Below are 20,042 nucleotides of genomic sequence, written 5' to 3' on the forward strand. Positions count from 1 at the left end.
TTAGTTCTGTGCACTAACATTTTCGCTCACTGGAAAAAGAAGATTTTTAAAAATGGTAGATAGATAATACCAACCACATTTTTCTAGTTCAATTGGGCCATCTTCCAAAATATTGTGTAATAGAGATCATTCTGTAATGTTATCAGGGGGACCTTTTCACATTTATGATGAAGCTTGTAAAAACTAGTACTGTTTATTAAAGCAATGCAATACTCAAACATGCTGGAGAACCTGCACTATAACCTTTTTCCAATTGAAGTTGGAGGGAGGAAGAGGCAGGGGGAGGAGTATAAGCTAACAGTTGAGAGGGTAATAGATGATGAGTTTCTCCAGCACTTTTGTGCATTGCACTACAATCACAGCATCTGTAGACTTTCCTATTTAACTAGGCCATTTCAGATAGCCCAAAAGTTGAGATGTAAAGGCAGAGAAACTCTGCCAAAACACATAATCACCTACCTTTCTGAATGTGCTGAGGCAGTCTCCAAGCCGCATATTCTAACCCATCTCCGACAGGCATAATCTCTGTAGCTCAGCCCTCCGCTGATCAATCTGGATGTACAGCCGCACTAAGCAGCTGTTTAGGGGCAGGCTGATGATGCCGTCAGCCTTGACCCATATCCCCACTCATCCCTCACCCTCCAATTTGGGGAGGGGGAGCCCTCGGGGCAGCGGGGGCTGTCAGCAGGTGAAGTTGGGGCAGCAGATCCATTGGAGCAGTGGGAGCTCTCTGCTGCTCAAAACGTGGCAAAGCAATGGCCGTCTTCCCTACCCATAATCCCCCATGCATCTGGAACTGTTCTGGGAACCCTAGAGCGGTTTCAGCTGTGTGGGGAATTATGGGTAGGGAAGACGACCATTGCTCTGCCGCATATTTATGACGGGTGGCGCTACAGCACCAATCGCCCCACCTCCATCGGATCTGGAGGGCGCTACGAGGCGCCTCTGGATGCTAGAGCAGCATTTTAGGGCTGCTGTCTGAAAGATAAGTTCCCATTTTTCCATCAGCTCCATAGCCGGTCTCAAGGCGGAGGCCCGACGTGAAATGGCCTTATATCAAAGTAGTCATATATCATTCAAGGTTAGAGCCTTAAGTGTTGTAAATTAAATGCAAAGTTAATTTTGCCCTATGTACAACTATATTTTGTAAGATGAAAAACCAGAGAGATATGAAGGAATTACAAAAGTATTATTGAATCAGAATTTATTATCATGAGCACGTCATGAAATAAATTTTGTGGCAGCATTACAGGTACAATATTAAAGCTATAAATTACACTTTAAAATAAATAAATTAGTAGAAAAAGAAGAGAAAGTGAGATAGTGTCTGTGATCCTGGATACTCAGAAATCAGGGGAAAGTTATTTTTCTTCAATTTTTAATTAAACATGTAGTAAACAAAACATGAGACTAGAATACAGAAACATCAATATATTGCAATACATAATACAACGTAAAGCATTATAACATATTGAACAGTATTGTCCCTTTCTCCTAAATTTGGAATACTCAAAAAAAGAGAAGAAAAAAACTTATTGTTAAAACCCCATTTAATCTACCAAAATAAAAAAAAAAGGCTGGGCAGACTAAACTGAGAGTTCACAACAATCAGTACAAACTATTTATCTGGTCCTTGCCAATAAAAAAACAACAACAGAAATCCAGAACAGTCTGGAAAGTAGTCAAAAGATAGATTAACTCGTACGAAAATAGTTTATAAAAGGACGCCGTCTCTTCAAACTTAACAGAGGTATCAAAAGTGCAACTTCTAATTTTTTCTAAACTTAAACATGACTCTATAGATGATGAGAAAAAAGGGAAAGCTATTTTTGTGCCATTGGGTGTTTGTCTTCAGGCTCCTGTACCTCCTTCCTTATGGTAGCGTAAAGAGGGTCTGGCCTGGGAGGTGAAGGTCATTGAGGATAGAGGCTGCTTTCTTGCCTACCAAACACTGATGCAATCAGTCAGAATGCTCTTCATGGTGCACCTGTAGAAATTTGAAAGTCTTTGGTGACATAACAAATCTTAACAAACTCCTAATGAAGTGGAGCTGATGACGAGCCTTCTTTGTCATTGCATCAACGTGGAGGCCCCAGAACAAGTCTTCAGAGATGTTGACATCCAGGAATTTGAAGTTCTATACCATTTCCATCGCTGGCCCCTCGATTGTGTTCTCCTGAATTCCCCCTCCTGAAGCCCACAATTAGTTCCTTAGTTTTGCTAACGCTGAGTGCATTATAATTCTTGTTATTGATACCTGTTTGTTGATTGGTGTCAGGATATTACAGCTATGCCAATAATGTTGGTGCTTTTCTTCTGGCTTGGGAGATTATATGTCTACACAGTGAAAACAAACTGCTGGAAATAGCCAGTAGATCAAGCAGTATCTGTGGAGAGAGAAACAGACATAACATAGATAGTAAAAAAGAACCGTACAAGGCCTTGCAACTGATCTAACAACTGCCTAGAATTTCCCTGCTGCATAACCCTCATGTGGAAAGGCTGTTTAGGTCCCTGGATGGTGGTGAGGGAAGATGTGCAAGAGCAAGTGTACCAGGGTCATAGAGATGTGGGTAGGGATGGGTGAGCAGATAAGGGAGTCACAGAGGGAATTATCCCTGCCAAAGGCAGAAAGTGATGGGGAGGGTTTGTTGTGTCTGGTGGTGGGGTCTAGTTCCACTGATGGAAATGATGTGCTGAATGCAGAGGCTGGTAGGATGAAAAGCAAGGACTAGAGCAATGGTTCTCAACCTTTTTCTTTCCACTCACATACCACTTTAAATATTCCCTATGCCATAGGTGTTCTGTGATTAGTATGGGAGTTCTTAAGGTGGTATGTGGATGGAAAGAAAAGTTGAGAACTACTGGACTAGAGGAACCCTCTCCCTGTTCTGTTTGGGGGTTAGGGAGTTGAGAACAGAACTCCCAAGAAATGAAGGAGATGGCTCCAACCAAGACCACAGTAGTGGGGAAGTTGTGTTGCATAAAAAAGGAAGATGATTCAGATGACCTGGAATGAAAAGCCTCATCTTATAGGAGACAGGTGGGTGTAAGTATAGTCAACATAGTGTGTGTCCTGCTGGGTTTGTAGTATATGTCAATATGCAGCTTTTTTCCAGATGCAGAGCTGGAGGTTTCCAGAAAGGGGAGAGAAGTGTCAGACAGACTTTTCTGATACTTTTGCTATGATCTGGATCCACCTCTGCTGTGGAGAAAAAAAAACCCTCCCTTCCTTCCTTTCCTCATCCCTCTCCATTATACCTCATTTCCCATTATATCACGCCCTTCCTCCCCCTTCTCATCTCCCTCGCCGCTCCCTCCCTTTCTCATCTCCCTCGCCGCTCCCTCCCCTTCTCATCTCCCTCGCCGCTCCCTCCCCTTCTCATCTCCCTCGCCGCTCCCTCCCCTTCTCATCTCCCTCGCCGCTCCCTCCCCTTCTCATCTCCCTCGCCGCTCCCTCCCCTTCTCACCTCCCTCGCCGCTCCCTCCCCTTCTCACCTCCCTCGCCGCTCCCTCCCCTTCTCACCTCCCTCGCCGCTCCCTCCCCTTCTCACCTCCCTCGCCGCTCCCTCCCCTTCTCACCTCCCTCGCCGCTCCCTCCCCTTCTCACCTCCCTCGCCGCTCCCTCCCCTTCTCACCTCCCTCGCCGCTCCCTCCCCTTCTCACCTCCCTCGCCGCTCCCTCCCCTTCTCACCTCCCTCGCCGCTCCCTCCCCTTCTCACCTCCCTCGCCGCTCCCTCCCCTTCTCACCTCCCTCGCCGCTCCCTCCCCTTCTCACCTCCCTCGCCGCTCCCTCCCCTTCTCACCTCCCTCGCCGCTCCCTCCCCTTCTCACCTCCCTCGCCGCTCCCTCCCCTTCTCACCTCCCTCGCCGCTCCCTCCCCTTCTCACCTCCCTCGCCGCTCCCTCCCCTTCTCACCTCCCTCGCCGCTCCCTCCCCTTCTCACCTCCCTCGCCGCTCCCTCCCCTTCTCACCTCCCTCGCCGCTCCCTCCCCTTCTCACCTCCCTCGCCGCTCCCTCCCCTTCTCACCTCCCTCGCCGCTCCCTCCCCTTCTCACCTCCCTCGCCGCTCCCTCCCCTTCTCACCTCCCTCGCCGCTCCCTCCCCTTCTCACCTCCCTCGCCGCTCCCTCCCCTTCTCACCTCCCTCGCCGCTCCCTCCCCTTCTCACCTCCCTCGCCGCTCCCTCCCCTTCTCACCTCCCTCGCCGCTCCCTCCCCTTCTCACCTCCCTCGCCGCTCCCTCCCCTTCTCACCTCCCTCGCCGCTCCCTCCCCTTCTCACCTCCCTCGCCGCTCCCTCCCCTTCTCACCTCCCTCGCCGCTCCCTCCCCTTCTCACCTCCCTCGCCGCTCCCTCCCCTTCTCACCTCCCTCGCCGCTCCCTCCCCTTCTCACCTCCCTCGCCGCTCCCTCCCCTTCTCACCTCCCTCGCCGCTCCCTCCCCTTCTCACCTCCCTCGCCGCTCCCTCCCCTTCTCACCTCCCTCGCCGCTCCCTCTCCCCCTTCCCTATCCCTCCCCTCTCCCTCTCCCCCTTCCCTATCCCTCCCCTCTCCCTCTCCCCCATTGTTTGCAGCAGAAGATTAAATATTCATTTGAAAAGGAAACTCCAAATTAGCAATTTGTGCTGCTAATCAAGTGCCTATGGTGAATACCAATTTATGATCAACATTGTTTCCTTTTTATCTTTTGGAATGTTCAGAACAATAACAATATTCGTGAGAGCTTTACAAATGAGTCAAGATTATGTGAGCTCTCTGTAAACTATTCTAACCCTTATTCAAATATATATTTTTTAATATGGAGAATTTTGTCATAATTATTTAACTTTATTTCAGCTATGATATGGTGCATTATGGACACTCCAATCAGCTGAGGCAAGCCCGTTCTATGGGTGACTATCTTATTGTAGGAGTACATACAGATGGTAAGTCACATTCCTCATGATATAATATCACTACTCCATTTCAGTCATCTTAACAAATCAATGATGCAAATTACCAGTATGAATACCTAGGGTCCAAGCACTATTCTGTGTCTGCGATCATGTACTTGTCCTTCCCTGAAGACGATTCTGTGGTTCTTTGGCTGCCAGGAAAATCTGATTATTCTTTTCTTTTTGCTGCTTGTTCAACTAATTATCAGTCCATGCCTGTCATGGATCTGTACCACACAGAAACAGGCTCATAGACACAACTTGTCCATTCCAACCAACCTGTTTTCCAGAGCTTGTTCTATTTGGCCCATAGCCTTCTAAATTTTTCCTATCCCTTCTTTCCTCTCATCATTTTAATTTTTCCTATCTTAGCTGTCCAAATATCTTTTAAATATTGTAATTGTACCCACCTCTGACACTACTTCTGGCAGGTCCACCAATGTACTCAGTATCCTCTGTACGAAAATATTGCCCCTCAGGTTTCCTTTGAATATTTCCCTTGTCAAAGGAAACTTTTGCCCTCTAGCTTTTGACTCCTCTACTAAAGGAAAAGAACAGTGCCTCAAAGCAACATTTTAATAGTAAAATATAGTACTGCAGTGCTGGACACAGCCAAGAAAGACTCAGCCACCACATTGAAATTCGTTAATGACTTTATATTCAAATTCAGCACGCGCCCTTTTAAGGGGAGCATGAGCTCAGTCACCTCGTGCATTGTGACATTATCGCTGCCCCAGGTGCGCGCTGGGCAGGAGACGAGGCAGGGAGAAAACCCTGACATTGCCATCTGCCCATGGCTGCCCTGCCATTACACAGAGGCCAGTTCGCCATGAGAGAGTGCGCCGCCACACAATCCCCACCACCACCCCCAGAACCGGCTACGTGTCCTGCCGCTTGGGCAGACGGCCCTGGTGTTTGGGCATGGCTGTCTGCACTGGCCTTGATAGGTCTAAGTGCGCAGCCTTCAAACAGTCCACATGAAAAGTTTGTCCAAAGTTAAAGTCCTGCCCGACAGCTGGAGGACCTTGAATGGACCTTCGTCTGGGTGTTATAAAGGTGTTGTATGTGGGCCGTGCTGAACAAATACGAATTTCGTCAAGTCCATCTCTTTGGGACAATGTGTCGGCCGGACGCCATGATGCGAGGAAAGCAGGGGGGCTATCGAGGATAGTTTTTTACACATATCTGCCAAAAGGTTCGCGTGCTTGGATGTGATGTTGGACTCCAGGCCAAAGAACTCACCGGGCAGTGAGAGCGGCACGCCGTAGACCAGTTCCGCAGAAGAACCCTGTAGGTCCTCCTTGGGTGCTGTTCTGATGCCGAGGAGGACCCAGGCATTTTGTCTGCCCAGCCTGGGCCGGTGAGGCAAGCCATGAGGGCGAATTTCACATGACGATGAAACCCCTCCATCAAACCATTTGCTTGTGGGTGGTAGGCTGTGGTGTGGTGCAGTTTAATCCCGAGGAGGTTCACTAGCTGAGCCCAGAGCACAGAGGTGAACTGGACGCCCCTGTCACTGGTGATGTGCGCCGAGACTCCGAACCTAGCAATCTAATGATTGACTAGGTTCCTGGCGCACGTCTCTGCGGAAGCCTCTTTGATGGGAACGGCCTCTGGCCATCTCATGGTCTGATCGACTATTGTGAGATGATAGTGTGCTTCTCTGGAAACCGGCAGGGGATCTACGACGTCAACGTGGATGTGCTGAAATCTCCGCACTGCTGAGTCGAATTGCTGGATTGGGGCCTGCGTGTGCCGGTGGAACTTGGAGGCCTGGCACCTGGTGCAGTTCCTCGCCATCTTGGCCACCTCCTTTTTGAGCTCGTGCCACACAAACCGCTCTGCCACAATTCGCACCGAAGTCTTCACCGAGGGGTAGGCTACGTTGTGGACTAAGCTGAAAACCCTCGACCCCCCACTGTGGTGGGACTACCGGGTGCGGCGAGCCGGTGAAGATGCCGCAGAGCAGCGTGTCCAGGCTGTTGGGCAACTGAAAGTCCTGGAGCTCGAGGCCAGAGATGGCGATCTGGAGAGCCTGCGTCTCTGTGTACAGCTTCTGGGCCTGTGCCAACTGTGTGTAGTCAAGGCCGGGGCGAGAGTGTTGATCGCTGGACGAGAGAGCGCATCCGCCACAACGTTGTTTTTGCCTGCCCTGTGCTGGATGTCAGTAGGAGAGGTGACGTTGCTGGCGAGCCGACCACAGATCTTTTGCCATCGCAAGTGCCTGTGTTAGGGGCTTATGGTCCGTGAACACCGTGAAGGGCCTGCCCTCCAGAAAGTATCAAAAGTGCAGGATGGCCAGGTACAGCACCAGAAACTCCCAGTCAAAAGCACTGTACTTGAGCTCCGGTGGGCACAGCTGCTTACTAAAGAAGGCCAGCGAGCGTCACTGTCGGTTGAGCCACTGCTCGAGTACACCCCCTACCGTCGTGGCTGAGGCATCCACCGAGAGCACCGTGTGTGCCACCAGGCATGGGTGCACCGATAGAGTTGCGTTGACGAGGGCCTCCTTTGTTGCAGGAAAAGCGTCTTTGCCTCTGACCAGGTCAGGACTTTCTCCTTTGTGGCGATCAACACGAACAGCAGTCGCATGGTGCAGGCAGCGCCGGGGATGAAATGGTGTGCCCCAGGAACTGCAGCGTCTGCTTGCCGAACTGGCACTTGGCCACATTGACTGTGAGGCCAAACTCGGCCAGTTGGGCAAACAGGGTATGGGGGTGGGCCTTGTGCTCTTCGTGGTTGTGGCTGGCGATAAGGATATTGTCCAGGTAGATAAACACAAAGTCAAAGTCCCTACCCACTGCATCGATGAGGCACTGAAAAGTCTGGGCCGCATTCTTGAGGCTAAAAGCCATACACAGGAATTCAAAGGGGGTGATGATCGCCGTTTTGCCGATGTCCTCGGGGTGGACTGGGATCTGATGATACCCCCGTACCAGATCATCCTTGGAGAAGACTTGTGCGCCGTGTAGATTGGCCGAGAAGTCTTGAATGTGTGGAACTAAGTACCTGTCCAGTGTGGTCGCGTCGTTCAAATGCTGGTAATCGCCACAGAGTCTCCAGCCCCCAGAGGATTTGGGGACCATGTGGAGAGGGGATGCCCAGGCGCTGTCCGAGTGACGGATGATCCCCCAACTCCTGCAGTCAGGAAAACTCCTACTTTTCCAGCTGCAGATTCTTGGACAGAAGTTGTCTGGGCTTGGCGTGCAGCGGGGTGCCCTGTGCGGAGATATGGTGATATACCCTGTGTTGGGGTGAGGTGAACCACTGAATCGTGGTTGAAGGATGGCAGGGAACTCATGGAATATGTTTGAATACTCATCCCTGGAAGTGGCGATGGCAGCAATCTCAGGCCTGCAGGCGTTCATGGCATCCAGGCGCACCGAATGGAAGGTGCGAGCATTGACCAGCCTCTTGTCCTTTATGTCGACCAACAGTCCGTGTGCCCCCAGGAAGTCGGCCCCTAACAACGCTAACACAAACTTCCAGCGGAATTGTTTTTCCCAATCTGGATCTGCGCCCTGCAGGTACCGAAGGTCTTGATGGCGAACCGTTGGCTGCCCACAGGGTGGGACCATAAGATCCTGTGCGTGTCTCGAGGGTGGTGGGGGGCAGGATGCTCAGCTCCGCTCCTGTGTCCACCAGGAAATGTTGGCCGGTGAATGTGTCTGTAACGTAAAGGAGGCTGTCCACGTGGCCAGCCGTCGCAGCCATCAACAGTGGCTGGCCGGGTCGTTTCCCCTGTAGTCACACAGTTGTCGGCACTTACGAGCTTGCACTCCCCAGCGCTGATGATAAAAACACCAGGTGGAATGGTGCTCCTCCGGCTTGTGATTGAAGGAGTGTTGCGGCCGGCTGGCTCTTGGTCGCACAACCTGACTGAAGGCTGCTTCATTCTCCCTCTTGGTATTTCAGAGGGTGTCCGCTCGGGCTGCGACTCGGCGTGGATCCGTGAAGTCCTCGTCCGCCAGGAGTAGTTGGATGTCCCCGGGCATCTGCTCGAGGAAGATCTGATGGAATAGGAAACAAGGTTTGTGATCCTCCGCCAGCGCCAGCATCTCGTCCATTAGGGCCGATGGTGTGTGGTCCCCAAGCCTGTCGAGGTGCCGGAGCCTGGAGGCACGCTGCTGAGGGGAGAGCCCGAAAGTGCCAAGGAGCAGGTTCTTGAGAGGAGGATATTTACCCTCAGTTGGTGGGTTGTGAATTAGATCATCCACCCTGGCTGCCGCTTCTTCGTCCAGCACGCTCACGACGTGTTAGAACGTTGTGGCGTCTGCTGAAATGCTCCTCAGTTGAAACTGCGCCTCCGCCTGCCCAAACCAATGTAGTGCTGGACACAGCCAATAAAGACTCAGCCACCACATTGAAAGTCATTAATGACAGTTTTTATTCAAATTCAGCACGCGCCCTTTTAAGGGCAGAATGAGCTCAGTCGCCTCGTGCATTGTGACATCATAATCGACCCAGGCGCGCGCTGGGCAGGAAACCTGAGGCAGGGAGAAAACCCTGACAGCGCCATCTTCCCATGGCTGCCCCGCCACATGGTGTTAAACGCGGGGCCAGTTCGCCATGAGAGAGTGCGCCGCCACAGTACGTCAGATATGGTGGTGGATGTTTAATTTGAATTTATCCAAGTTTTCCCTTATTTATTTTACTGGTTAACATCAACTAAGTTTTTGAAGATTGGTAGAAAATTCTGCATGGAAATCAGACACCAAAACTATTCTTGGTGTATCATCCATAATATGTTGCCTGGTTGTAATAGTTTTTTTTCCCTTCTATCCCTTTATTTACCTCTTCAAGTGACCTCTCATAACATTGTTTAGATTACTCATTGACAATTGAGTTTAATTTTTAATCTGTGTACTGACGTGCCTGTTTCCAATCTATGTGCATGATGCAAGAACAATTGACTACAACTTGCCATTGATATTTTTTAAATTTTTTGAAATTAGAAATTATTTGCCAATTTCTTAACATCTTAAGTGCTCATTGCTGATTACTGAAGATGTAAAATATACTTTGTAAATATTTCATTCATTTTTTTTCCTTCCACCCCCATTTTCACAAATAAAAAGGTTAAGGAAACTAATAATTAAATCCTCCTTGATTTGTTTTCAGAGGAAGTGTCCAAGCACAAAGGTCCACCTGTATTTACACAGGAGGAACGTTACAAGATGGTTCGCGCAATCAAGTGGGTTGATGAGGTCATCGAGGGAGCACCATATGTAACAACACTTGAAACTCTGGATAAATACAACTGTGATTTCTGTGTCCATGGAGGTATGTGGTATCAAATGATCAGAAACAAAACTAATCAATTTTTCATGCTTAAGATGGTGTGACGTTGATGGGGTATTTAATTTCTCTTTCTTGCAATTTTTATCTTGTGTTTCTTTTGTAGATGATATCACCTTGACTGCTGATGGAAAGGATACATATGAAGAAGTAAAGAAGGCAGGCAGATATAGGTAACAGTTTCCTGTCTTATGAGAAATTTACTGTACTTTCATTGTTGCTTGTTCTGAATCTTGGAACTCTGCCTAAAAACGTAATGCGAATCCCCTTAGAGAAGGACTACAGAGAACCAAGAAGGTGGTCGATCGTTAATTGCCCAAGGAATGTGTAATGTGATGGGTTTACCTGTGATGCTTGAGTTCCAAAAATTGAACAAATAAATAGTGCTGGTGTATCTTGTGATGATGTTGTAGACTGTTGATGTAAATTCATGCACAAATAAAAATTAGAATATAAAAATACGTCATGAGTGAAATAAAATGTACTGTTTTATGAACACTCATCTTAAATTGTCATCATAAAAATATGGGTATGTACTTAGCAAGTGAAATGCACAAAATTGCGAAGTGTCGCGGCAAACCAAATTTATCCTCTTGTGGAACCTTCCAGAAGGTGAGGTGATTTTTTTTTTTTTGAGGTTTGTTAGCCTTTGGAACTCCCATAAAACCCAGCATTATTTGCGAATTTGACAATATCTCTTCAAGAATTTGAAAGTTTGTAAATCAATGACAGTAGTGCTGCTGTTGGGGTGAGTTTATATTAGAGCCACGGAATACCATAATGGTTAGGGGACTAAAAATGTTGAAAGAGCTAATCTAAATGATTTGTGTCTTAATGCTTGGAGCGCATTTTAAAGGTTCATGAATTCATCATTCAAATAAATATAATTGGGATGATGGTCATATGCCTACAGGAAGACACAGGATGGGAACTGAACACATCTTGTGATGAGGAATATTTTGGAAGGAGGGCCAAAGAGGAAAAGGAGGTCGGGTAGTGTTGCCAGTTAAAGAAGAGATTTAATCCATTAATAAGGAAGGTTATTAGCTCAGATCATGTGAAATCTGTACATGTAAAGCTAAGAGATGGAAGGGGACAGAAAATCTTAATTGGATTTTAATTTTTTTTTTTAATTTAGATTTTAGAGATAAAGTAAGGTCACAGACTCTTCCGGCGTACGAGCCTGCACCAAGTACTTAATACATCCGTGTGACCAATTAACCCGTACATCTTTGGAATTTGGGAGGAAGCTAGAGCACCTGGGGGAAACTCACAGTCACAAAGAAAATGCACAAACTCATTACAGACCATGGTGGATTTGAACCCAGGTTCCTCGCACAGTAATAGGGTGTGCTACCCACTACACTAGTCACAGCTCCCAAATAGTATGTAAGCCTCTGAACAGTAGTGGTAGTATTAGGGATGGTATTATACAAGAAACCAGAGACACATGCATAAGGATATAACTTGAATTGAAGGCAACTTTATGCACAATTTGGCTATCCAAATAACGTGCATGCAAAATAATTTTCTGGACCATTGAGTCACCATTTAGAGAACAGACCATCCAAGACGGGGTATTACGTAATGAGAAGGAATTAATTATTTCAGATTTATTGTACATACATAAGCTCACATTACAATCATGAGATTCCTTTTCCTGCAGGCGAGGAAGAATGACCACTTATTGGTAATGCAAAAAAAACTGTACGCAATAAATACATGTAAACAAGTAAAATGTAAACAGATAATGTAAACAAACTGCAATGCAGAGAGGAAGAAATTTTTAAAAAAAGAGTGCAAAAGTAAGAATCCTTAAATGAGTCCCTGATTGAGTTTATTGTTGAGGAGTCGAATGGTAGCAGCTGTTCTTGAACCTGGTGGTGTAAGTCTTGTGGCACCTTTCTAGTGAGGACACAGTGTGTGCTGGGTGGTGTGGATTTTTGATGATTGCTGCTGCTCTCTGACAGCAGTGTTCCCTGTAGATATTCTTGATGGCGGGGAGGATTTTTACCGGTGAGGTGCTGGGCTATGTCCACTACCTTTTGGAGGGTTTTTTGCTCAGCGGCATTGGTGTCCCCATACCAGACCCTGATGCAGTTGAAATTTGCCAGGGTTTTCATAAAGAGGGGATTGGAGTATAGGAACAGAGACGCCCTTCTGCAGTTGTACAGGGCCCTGGTGTGACCCCACCTGGAGTATTGCGTCCAGTTCTGGTCTCCAATTTTGAGGAAGAACATACTAGCTATAGAGGGTGTGCAGCGCAGATTTACAAGGTTAGTTCCAGGGATGGCGGGGTTGACATATGCTGAAAGGCTAGAAAAACTGGACTTGTATCCGATGGAGTTTAGAAGGATGAGGGGGGACATGATTGAGGTATACAAAATCATCAGGGGGATAGACAGGGTGAAGTCGGATTACTTGTCCCAATGATGGGGGAGACGAGGACTAGAGGGCATAGTTTAAGAATACAGGGTAGGCCCTTTAGGACGGAGATGAGAAAACATTTTATTTTACCCAGAGAAGTGTGAATCTGTGGAATGCTCTGCCACAGAGGGTGGTAGAGGCAAATTCGCTGATTATGTTCAAAAGAGAGTTAGATAAGACTCTAGTGGGCAAAGGAGTTAAGGGTTATGGGGATAAGGCTGGAAAGGGGTACTGATGGTAGTGATCAGCCATGATCTAAAATGGCGGTGCTGGCCCGACGGGCCGAAGGCCTACTCCAGCTCCTATTGTCTATTGTTTCTGGTGTCATGCCATAATTAACAAACTTGTTCAAACCAATTGATATACACACCTCCCAGAAATTTTGGGAACCTGGGATCATCTGAGATGGAGGAGCTGAAGGAAATCAATATCAGTTGGGAATTGATGCTGGGGAAGCTTATGGCATCGAAAGCTGATAAATTCCTCACACTCAATAGAATACTTTAGGAAGGGACCTGAGAAGTGGTAGATGTGTCTGATCATTTTCTAACATTCTATCAGCTCTTGATAAGTTCCTTCAGAGATAATGTAACCTCACTATTTTAGAAAGGAGGGTAAAAGAAAACCGAACTATAAACTGTTTAACAATGGTACAGATTTCCTGAATGATCTGTTTATCACTGGCTCCAATTATTGGCACGGATGTAGAAATGAAATTGTATTTTGACCTCAATGTGTACATTGTTCTCATCATTGACTGCTGCACTGGGGCAGAGTTTTGTCGGTGGGGAGAAATGGCATGATATCCGGGAAGAGCAGCACCTATTATGCAGGTTTTTCTCTTGGATCACCACAGCATGGGTTGTCACAGCCACACGTGTTTAGCGTATGGCTGGTTTCCACTCACTGAAGGCGAACCTCGAGAATCTAAATGTGCCTGCACAGGGCCAATGAGTTGAGAGCAAGGATAGCTTCGCAGTCATGACTGATTAGCAGTGATGTTAAATAAAGACACAACGTGGCTTGCTGAGCTTAATAAGCATTTGACTGTTTATTCTTGCAGTGAGATTTAGCAGTTTCCACTGGGTTAGCACAGACAAATTGGGCCAAAGGGCCTGTTTCCATGCTATAAAAATCAATAACTTGCTGCCTCCCTTCCAAGACAAATATGCACATTTGCATGCTCCTTGGGCTTGAACATGTTGGCACTTTCAGAAGTTCTAAAATTACCCCTCCCCCACCATGTACACACAAGTATTAAAAATCTTGTCTTTTCAAGGATAATTTTCAAACTGATTCCTTTTTGCATTCTCTCCATCTTTGCCCTTCATAACAAATGAAGCATTTCTTGAGTTGACAATTTTTTTACCTAGAAGCTTCTATTTCCAACAGCCACATTTGTCGATAGATGTTGGTTTATTTTAATAGCCTGTGCAAACAACAATCTATTTTAGCTCAGCTATCAGTCTGCTGGATAGAAAACTTTATTGAAATTGTTCTCCTGGGATTTAAATTCTCACTACATGATAATATTAAAATTACCTTTCACTGCCCACTAATGTAAGGAAGTTTAACATGTAAATAGTTTTATATGGAGAACAATGCTCCCAAGGAATCAATAGTGCTACAGCAAAAAATAATCATAAATTAAACATTCATAAATAGAGGAATGCCTCTACATAAGGAGTGGCCAACCTTTTAATTTTTAATTTAGACATATAGCATAGTTACAGGTCATTTCAGCCCATAAGTAGATACTGGAGGTGCAGGTTAATCGGGCGGCTTGGACTCGTGGGCCTAAATGGCCTGTTATCATGCTGAATATCTAAATTAAAAGGTTGGCCACCCCTGATCTTCATGTTTTAAAGACAGTTAAATGCCCCAAGGATGTTCACAGTAACATTTTCAAATAAATTGGTCATTGATCCATAGGAGATATTAGGACATATGAGCAAACGTTAATCCAAGGCACAGTTAGCGTAGCAGTCAGCGCAGCACTATTACAGGCCAGCGACCAAGACCGGAGTTCAAAAACCACACTGTGGAGAGTCTCTACCTTCTCCCCATGTCTGTGTGGGTTTCCTCCCACCCTTCAAAAGTACATACTGGGGGTGTAGGTCAATCGGGCGGCATGGGGTCATGGGCTGAAAGGGCCTGTTTCCGTGCTGTATGTCTAAATGTAAATTTGAAAGGTTGTGGTGAGGTTTCAGAAAGTAACCACAGGTTAAGTGACTGAGAGAACAACTGGAAGATCACAATCTGCCAAACATGAATTTTGCTTTTAGAATGTTACAGAAACATAGAGGAGCAAGGCCATGAAAGGAATTGAAAACAAGGAAGGGAATTTTAAACTGAAAATGTTCACTAAGATGAACTGTCGGTTAATGGGAACCAGGATCATGTTTGAAGGGGACTTTGTGCAAGTCGAGACATATGCAGCAAATTGATTGATGAACCCAAACTTGTGGACAGTGGAAGATGAAAGCCAGTCAGAATGGTGTTGGAGTACTTGAAGGTCAAGATAGCAAATGCAAATAAGGTGAGCATGAGGATTTAATTTAGACAATGACAAGACATGTTCTGATTTTTTTTAAATCTTTTCAGAGAATGTAAACGTACACAAGGTGTTTCCACCACCGATCTGGTTGGTCGAATGCTCCTCCTGACTAAAGCTCACCACAGCAACCTTGTAAGTAAACTCTATAATTTCATGATTTAATCTTAAAAAGGAAAAGATTTGAATCCTGCAAAGTGTGACAGTGCACGTTTCAGTGGTGAAATTCTGTGGGATGGATTGCACTTTAGATCATAAATGCTAAAACTAAGAGAATAAGTTACGGTATTATTTCAATTGGATATTTTTTGAGGAAAAACAAATCACTTATTAATATATTTACCTTTATCTTATTGTTTTCATGGAAGTCAGCCTGGCCTGAGCGACCAGCTGTCCTGCTATCTGATATGGACATAACTATTCATAACTACTGCTTTAACTCGGTGCAGCCTTCCTTTCCCCATGCTTCAAAACGGATCTTTTCTCACAAACGTAAAATTAGATACAACGATGTAGTCATGCTAATTATTTGATGGTCCTAACATCATGAATTAAGGCAATTCATGACAATTAAACGGACACGGAAAGGAAAGCTCAAGCTAAAATTTCACTAATGGAAGAATGTTCTAATTGTTAAATATTTTAGCCAATTCCTCTCATATGACAAAAGTAAATCTGCAGTGTAGCTGACTGCATAGCTGTGAACACGTATTGATTAAATATTACAAAGTCTATGGAATTTCAACATGTAAGTACTGATAGGTCTTTGCTTAGTGCAACAAAATTGTGACGGACTGGTAGCAAATCAAATTCTACCATTTCCTTCTTCCTCCCCACCCCCCCACTAGATCCATATCAAAGGGAAACAATATAATTGAGCAGTCTGTCTTAAGAGAAGAGAGAATTAAAGAAGATTACACATGAGGAAAGCCATTCATTCATTTTTCCTTGAATCATGTGTTCAAAAGAGATGGTATCTACACTGTGGCTATTTACAAATTAATTTGGGCTTTTCTCCTTTCATTGCAAGTCAAAAACTTGTTTGATTTATACACAGGAGGGAAGAGGTACATAACTCTCATTACTATCTCATTAGGGGTGCGATCATTGTTTTTGTTAGCAATAGCGCTTAAGGTAGAATTAGGATCTTAATCGCCTGTACATTTCAAAATGCTGGGATAGACACAATGTATTTTATGAATATAGTTATTAAAATACTGTCACATACTGTTCAAGTGGAAATTTTATTGTAATTGGGATGATTTAAAATTGTCTTAATTTTTGAATATTTGAGAAATTATTAAATGTTGGGGATTTTAATAAATAAATTTGACTGTGTGACAAGTCTCCCCACTTTTGAATAGTAACTTTTGCACTTTGTTTTATTAGTGTCTGTGATTCAGTCCAAATGTGTTTTCACTGAACATTTTAAAATCTTACCCATTTAAAACAGGTCCTTGCAGAAGCCTACCCATTCTTTCAATGGTGAACTATTTTATATCAAGAATACTTAAAACTAAAATGACTTTTCTAGTCAAGTCAGGTTTATTGTCATCTGATGAAATAGCATTCTCTGGTCTTCAGACATACAGTCAGATTTAACACACATACAGACAAACATGTAGAACAGGTATTTCATCTATACAAATAAATAAATAAATAGTGTTACATGAATGTGAGAGTCTTGGATGATTAGTGTGAGTAGTTCCTTGATATTTCAGCATTCTCACTGACCGTGAGAAGAAGCTGTACTTCAGGTTGGTGGTGTTGGCTCTGATAATCCTGTATCTCTTTTCTGATGGGAGCCGTTGAAAGGTACTACGTGCAGGGTGGAAGGGCTCCTCAATGTTTTGCATGCCCTCTTCAGACAACGATCCTGGTAGATCATGTTGATGGGCTGGGGGGTGGGGGGAGGAGGAGAGCGACTCCAGTAATCCTGTCTGCCACTCTTAGTTAGGGTCCTGTGGATTGACCTCCAATTTATTTCTCTACAGCCACCATATTTTTAATTAATGATGCTTGCAAGGGGGGAGAAAGAGTCAATGCTTTGGGTTGATAAATGGGTGCAAAAATGCCTTATTTAATTAGATGGAAGTTTTATAAATTAGCTTTCAAACAATATTATATCCTTTAAAATAAATAATAATAATTTCTTTGATTTTTTTCTACTGCAGGAAAAAAAATCTGATTACCAGGAGCACACTGACAACTTTGGCAAGGTATCACTTCTAATTCCCGGTGGTTACTTTTGTAATTGTTTTCATTTTCTAATATAAATGATCTTAAATCCATGAACATTCTATCAAAATTGAATGGCAACTTTCATTTTTAAAATTACAAACACCTTGAAAGTGATAATTCTCAAATAATCTAGTCAGATTAATGCCCTCTTCATTTCATTAAATCGATCAGAATAAGATTCTTTTAAAGTAAACAAATACAATGCTGGAGAAACTCAGCAGGTCAAACAATGTAGCTTATGTGGCAAAGATGAAGATACATAACTAACGTTTCGGACTTGAGCTCTTCATCAAAGTATGAGAAAATTGTAGGCAGGTGCCATGTGCTCTGTCCCTTACTGGGGGGAACGGGTGCCGTGTGCTCTGACCTTCACTGGGGGGACGTGTTTGGGTCCCACAAACAGTTGGGCGTCTGCCTGCATTTTGCTCATACGTTGATGAAGGGATCAAACCCAAAATGTTGGTTATGTATCTTTATCTTAGCTATATAAAGCACACTGTTTGACCTGCTGAGTTTCTTCAGCATTGTGTTTTTACTTTAACCACGGTATCTGGAGACTTGTGTGTTTTATTATGAATTTTTAAAATATTGTGAATTTAGGCAAATAAAATGATCAGTACCTCATTTTAAAGACCTTTCTCTGTTCTACAATGCAAAGCAGGAATTAAATGAAAATCAAAAGGAAGAAAATATATATAATTGGCTGAGGAAGCTCAAATGTTTGACACTGCAGCAGAAAATAGGTTCATTTATCAGTCAAGTGCTCAATAGATTTTTATCAGATCAAGTACTGCTTTATTTCCCAAATATTATTGGCAGAGCAGGTTTTTTTTCAAGTTTATAATAAACATGGGCGGCATAGTTAGCTGGAAAGCTGATACAGTTCCAGCAACTGAGGTTCAAATCAGGTGTGGTCAATAAGGAGTTTGTACGTTCTCTCCGTGTCTGCGTTGGTTTAGTCCGGTTTCCTCCCACCCTTCAAAAGTGTACCAACCAGGGTTATAGGCCAATTGAGTGTAATTGGGCAGCATGGGCTCGTGGGTTAAAAGGGTCTATTAATGTGCAACCAGTCTAAATTTAAGTTTAAACTGGTTGCACATTGAATATATTTGTCTGCTACAAATTGGAATGTTACTACAGTAAAACCTCGTTAAACGCGGTAGTTAGGGTCCAAGATTTTATACTGTGTTACAGCCGAGTTGCGGAACAGATGCATTTATATCATGATTCAGGAAGCAGGAAAACAGAATACTGTGTCTCAAACCCTATAATAAGACCTTTAAACTCCACATATTAACGTACACATCTTGTCAATGAGTCATAAAAGTCGATTTTTGAGTTTGTGGCTGTTAGCCTGGCAACGTAAAATCAATGTTCGGGATCCACAGACACCCGCGCTATAAGCGATTCCACAGATTAACGAATCGTGTTCTAACAAGGTTTCACTGTATTTATTTTGTTTTCATGTTACTCAGTTTGTCTATTAAAACAAAAATTGAAATTAAGGAGGATGAATCCTAAGTGCTGTGTAGTTCCATAAAATGACATTAATATGCTTTTTTCCAAAATAATTTCAAGGTTCCAAGGTATAAAAGAGGTTAAGCAAAAATAAATGTTTTTTTGACTGTCTGAATATGACTAGGTATTTTCTTTAAACACTACCTTTGAATTACTGGTATTTTCTCTGACTGCCTTGCTGTTTGGTATACCAGTAATTATAGTCAAACTTTGGCTTTGCAATTCGAGTTGCAATGCACATTATTGCAATCAAAGTTCTTGTGCTGCAAAATGCACTGCATACTTCATTCCTGAAAATTAAGGATATGTTTCTACTTTAATTCTGGGGATTCTGAGGTGACTGATAAGGCCAGTGTGGAAACTGCAAACTTACTGAGTAAGGAAGTGAATGTTGAGATGAGTTTGATCGGTGGTGCACTTCTTCTGTTTGTGCTGGGCTTCTGTATCTATCTGATAAGTGCACTTGAGATTCTCAATGCCATCCCAAATGCTCCACTTCATTTTGAGCCAGGAGGTTTTTAAGAACATCCTTGAATCATTTTATCCCTCCTCTTAGTAATTCTTACTAGTGGTCCGCCACTCAGAAATGGACAGGAGGGTAAGAAGCTGCTTTTCTATCAACTCTCTCTGATTGCAACAATATCACATTCCCTTATGTTGATCAATGCTCTTTTAAGTTTTCACGCAAGGTCTTAAACAAAGTGCTAGTGAAATAGTTGATATGTTGGTTTTAACTTTCACAATGAACTGCAGACAGAAAGGTGGAAATTACAGGCCAATTCATTTGACATTCTTCATCAGAAACATTAGAAGCCACCATAAAATACATAATAGTAGGGCACTTAAAAAGATGATGGTAATTGAGCAAAGTCGATGTGATTTATTAAAAAGGAACTAAAACAACTAATTTATTGGCATTCTTTGGACATGTAATATATTGTGGATATTGTACACCTCAGAATTCTAGAAAGCCATCGATTTAAGATTATTGGTGGAATTAAAAGCGTATGGCATAAGAGATAGAAGGATGATATCCTTCAAAATGAATTTAGGGAATTAACCATATAACCA

General features: G+C 44.2%; 1 protein-coding gene across 4 annotated transcripts in view; it reads left to right on the top strand.

Moving 5' to 3' along the window:
* Positions 1 to 20,042, top strand: part of pcyt2 (phosphate cytidylyltransferase 2, ethanolamine) — a 42,384-nt gene that overhangs the window by 1,878 nt on the left and 20,464 nt on the right. For 3 of the 4 annotated variants that reach the window (XM_069929673.1, XM_069929674.1, XM_069929672.1), the window contains exons 2-6: positions 4,836 to 4,924; positions 10,055 to 10,216; positions 10,338 to 10,404; positions 15,263 to 15,347; positions 17,387 to 17,431. In XM_069929673.1, coding sequence (XP_069785774.1) covers positions 4,836 to 4,924; positions 10,055 to 10,216; positions 10,338 to 10,404; positions 15,263 to 15,347; positions 17,387 to 17,431 — 448 coding nt within the window. Of the gene's footprint in view, positions 1 to 4,835; positions 4,925 to 8,883; positions 8,964 to 10,054; positions 10,217 to 10,337; positions 10,405 to 15,262; positions 15,348 to 17,386; positions 17,432 to 20,042 lie in introns of those variants that run through there. The other variant, XM_069929675.1, reaches the window with a different exon arrangement.

Source organism: Narcine bancroftii, chromosome 3 (genome assembly GCF_036971445.1).
Source record: "Narcine bancroftii isolate sNarBan1 chromosome 3, sNarBan1.hap1, whole genome shotgun sequence".
Lineage (NCBI taxonomy): Eukaryota > Metazoa > Chordata > Chondrichthyes > Torpediniformes > Narcinidae > Narcine > Narcine bancroftii.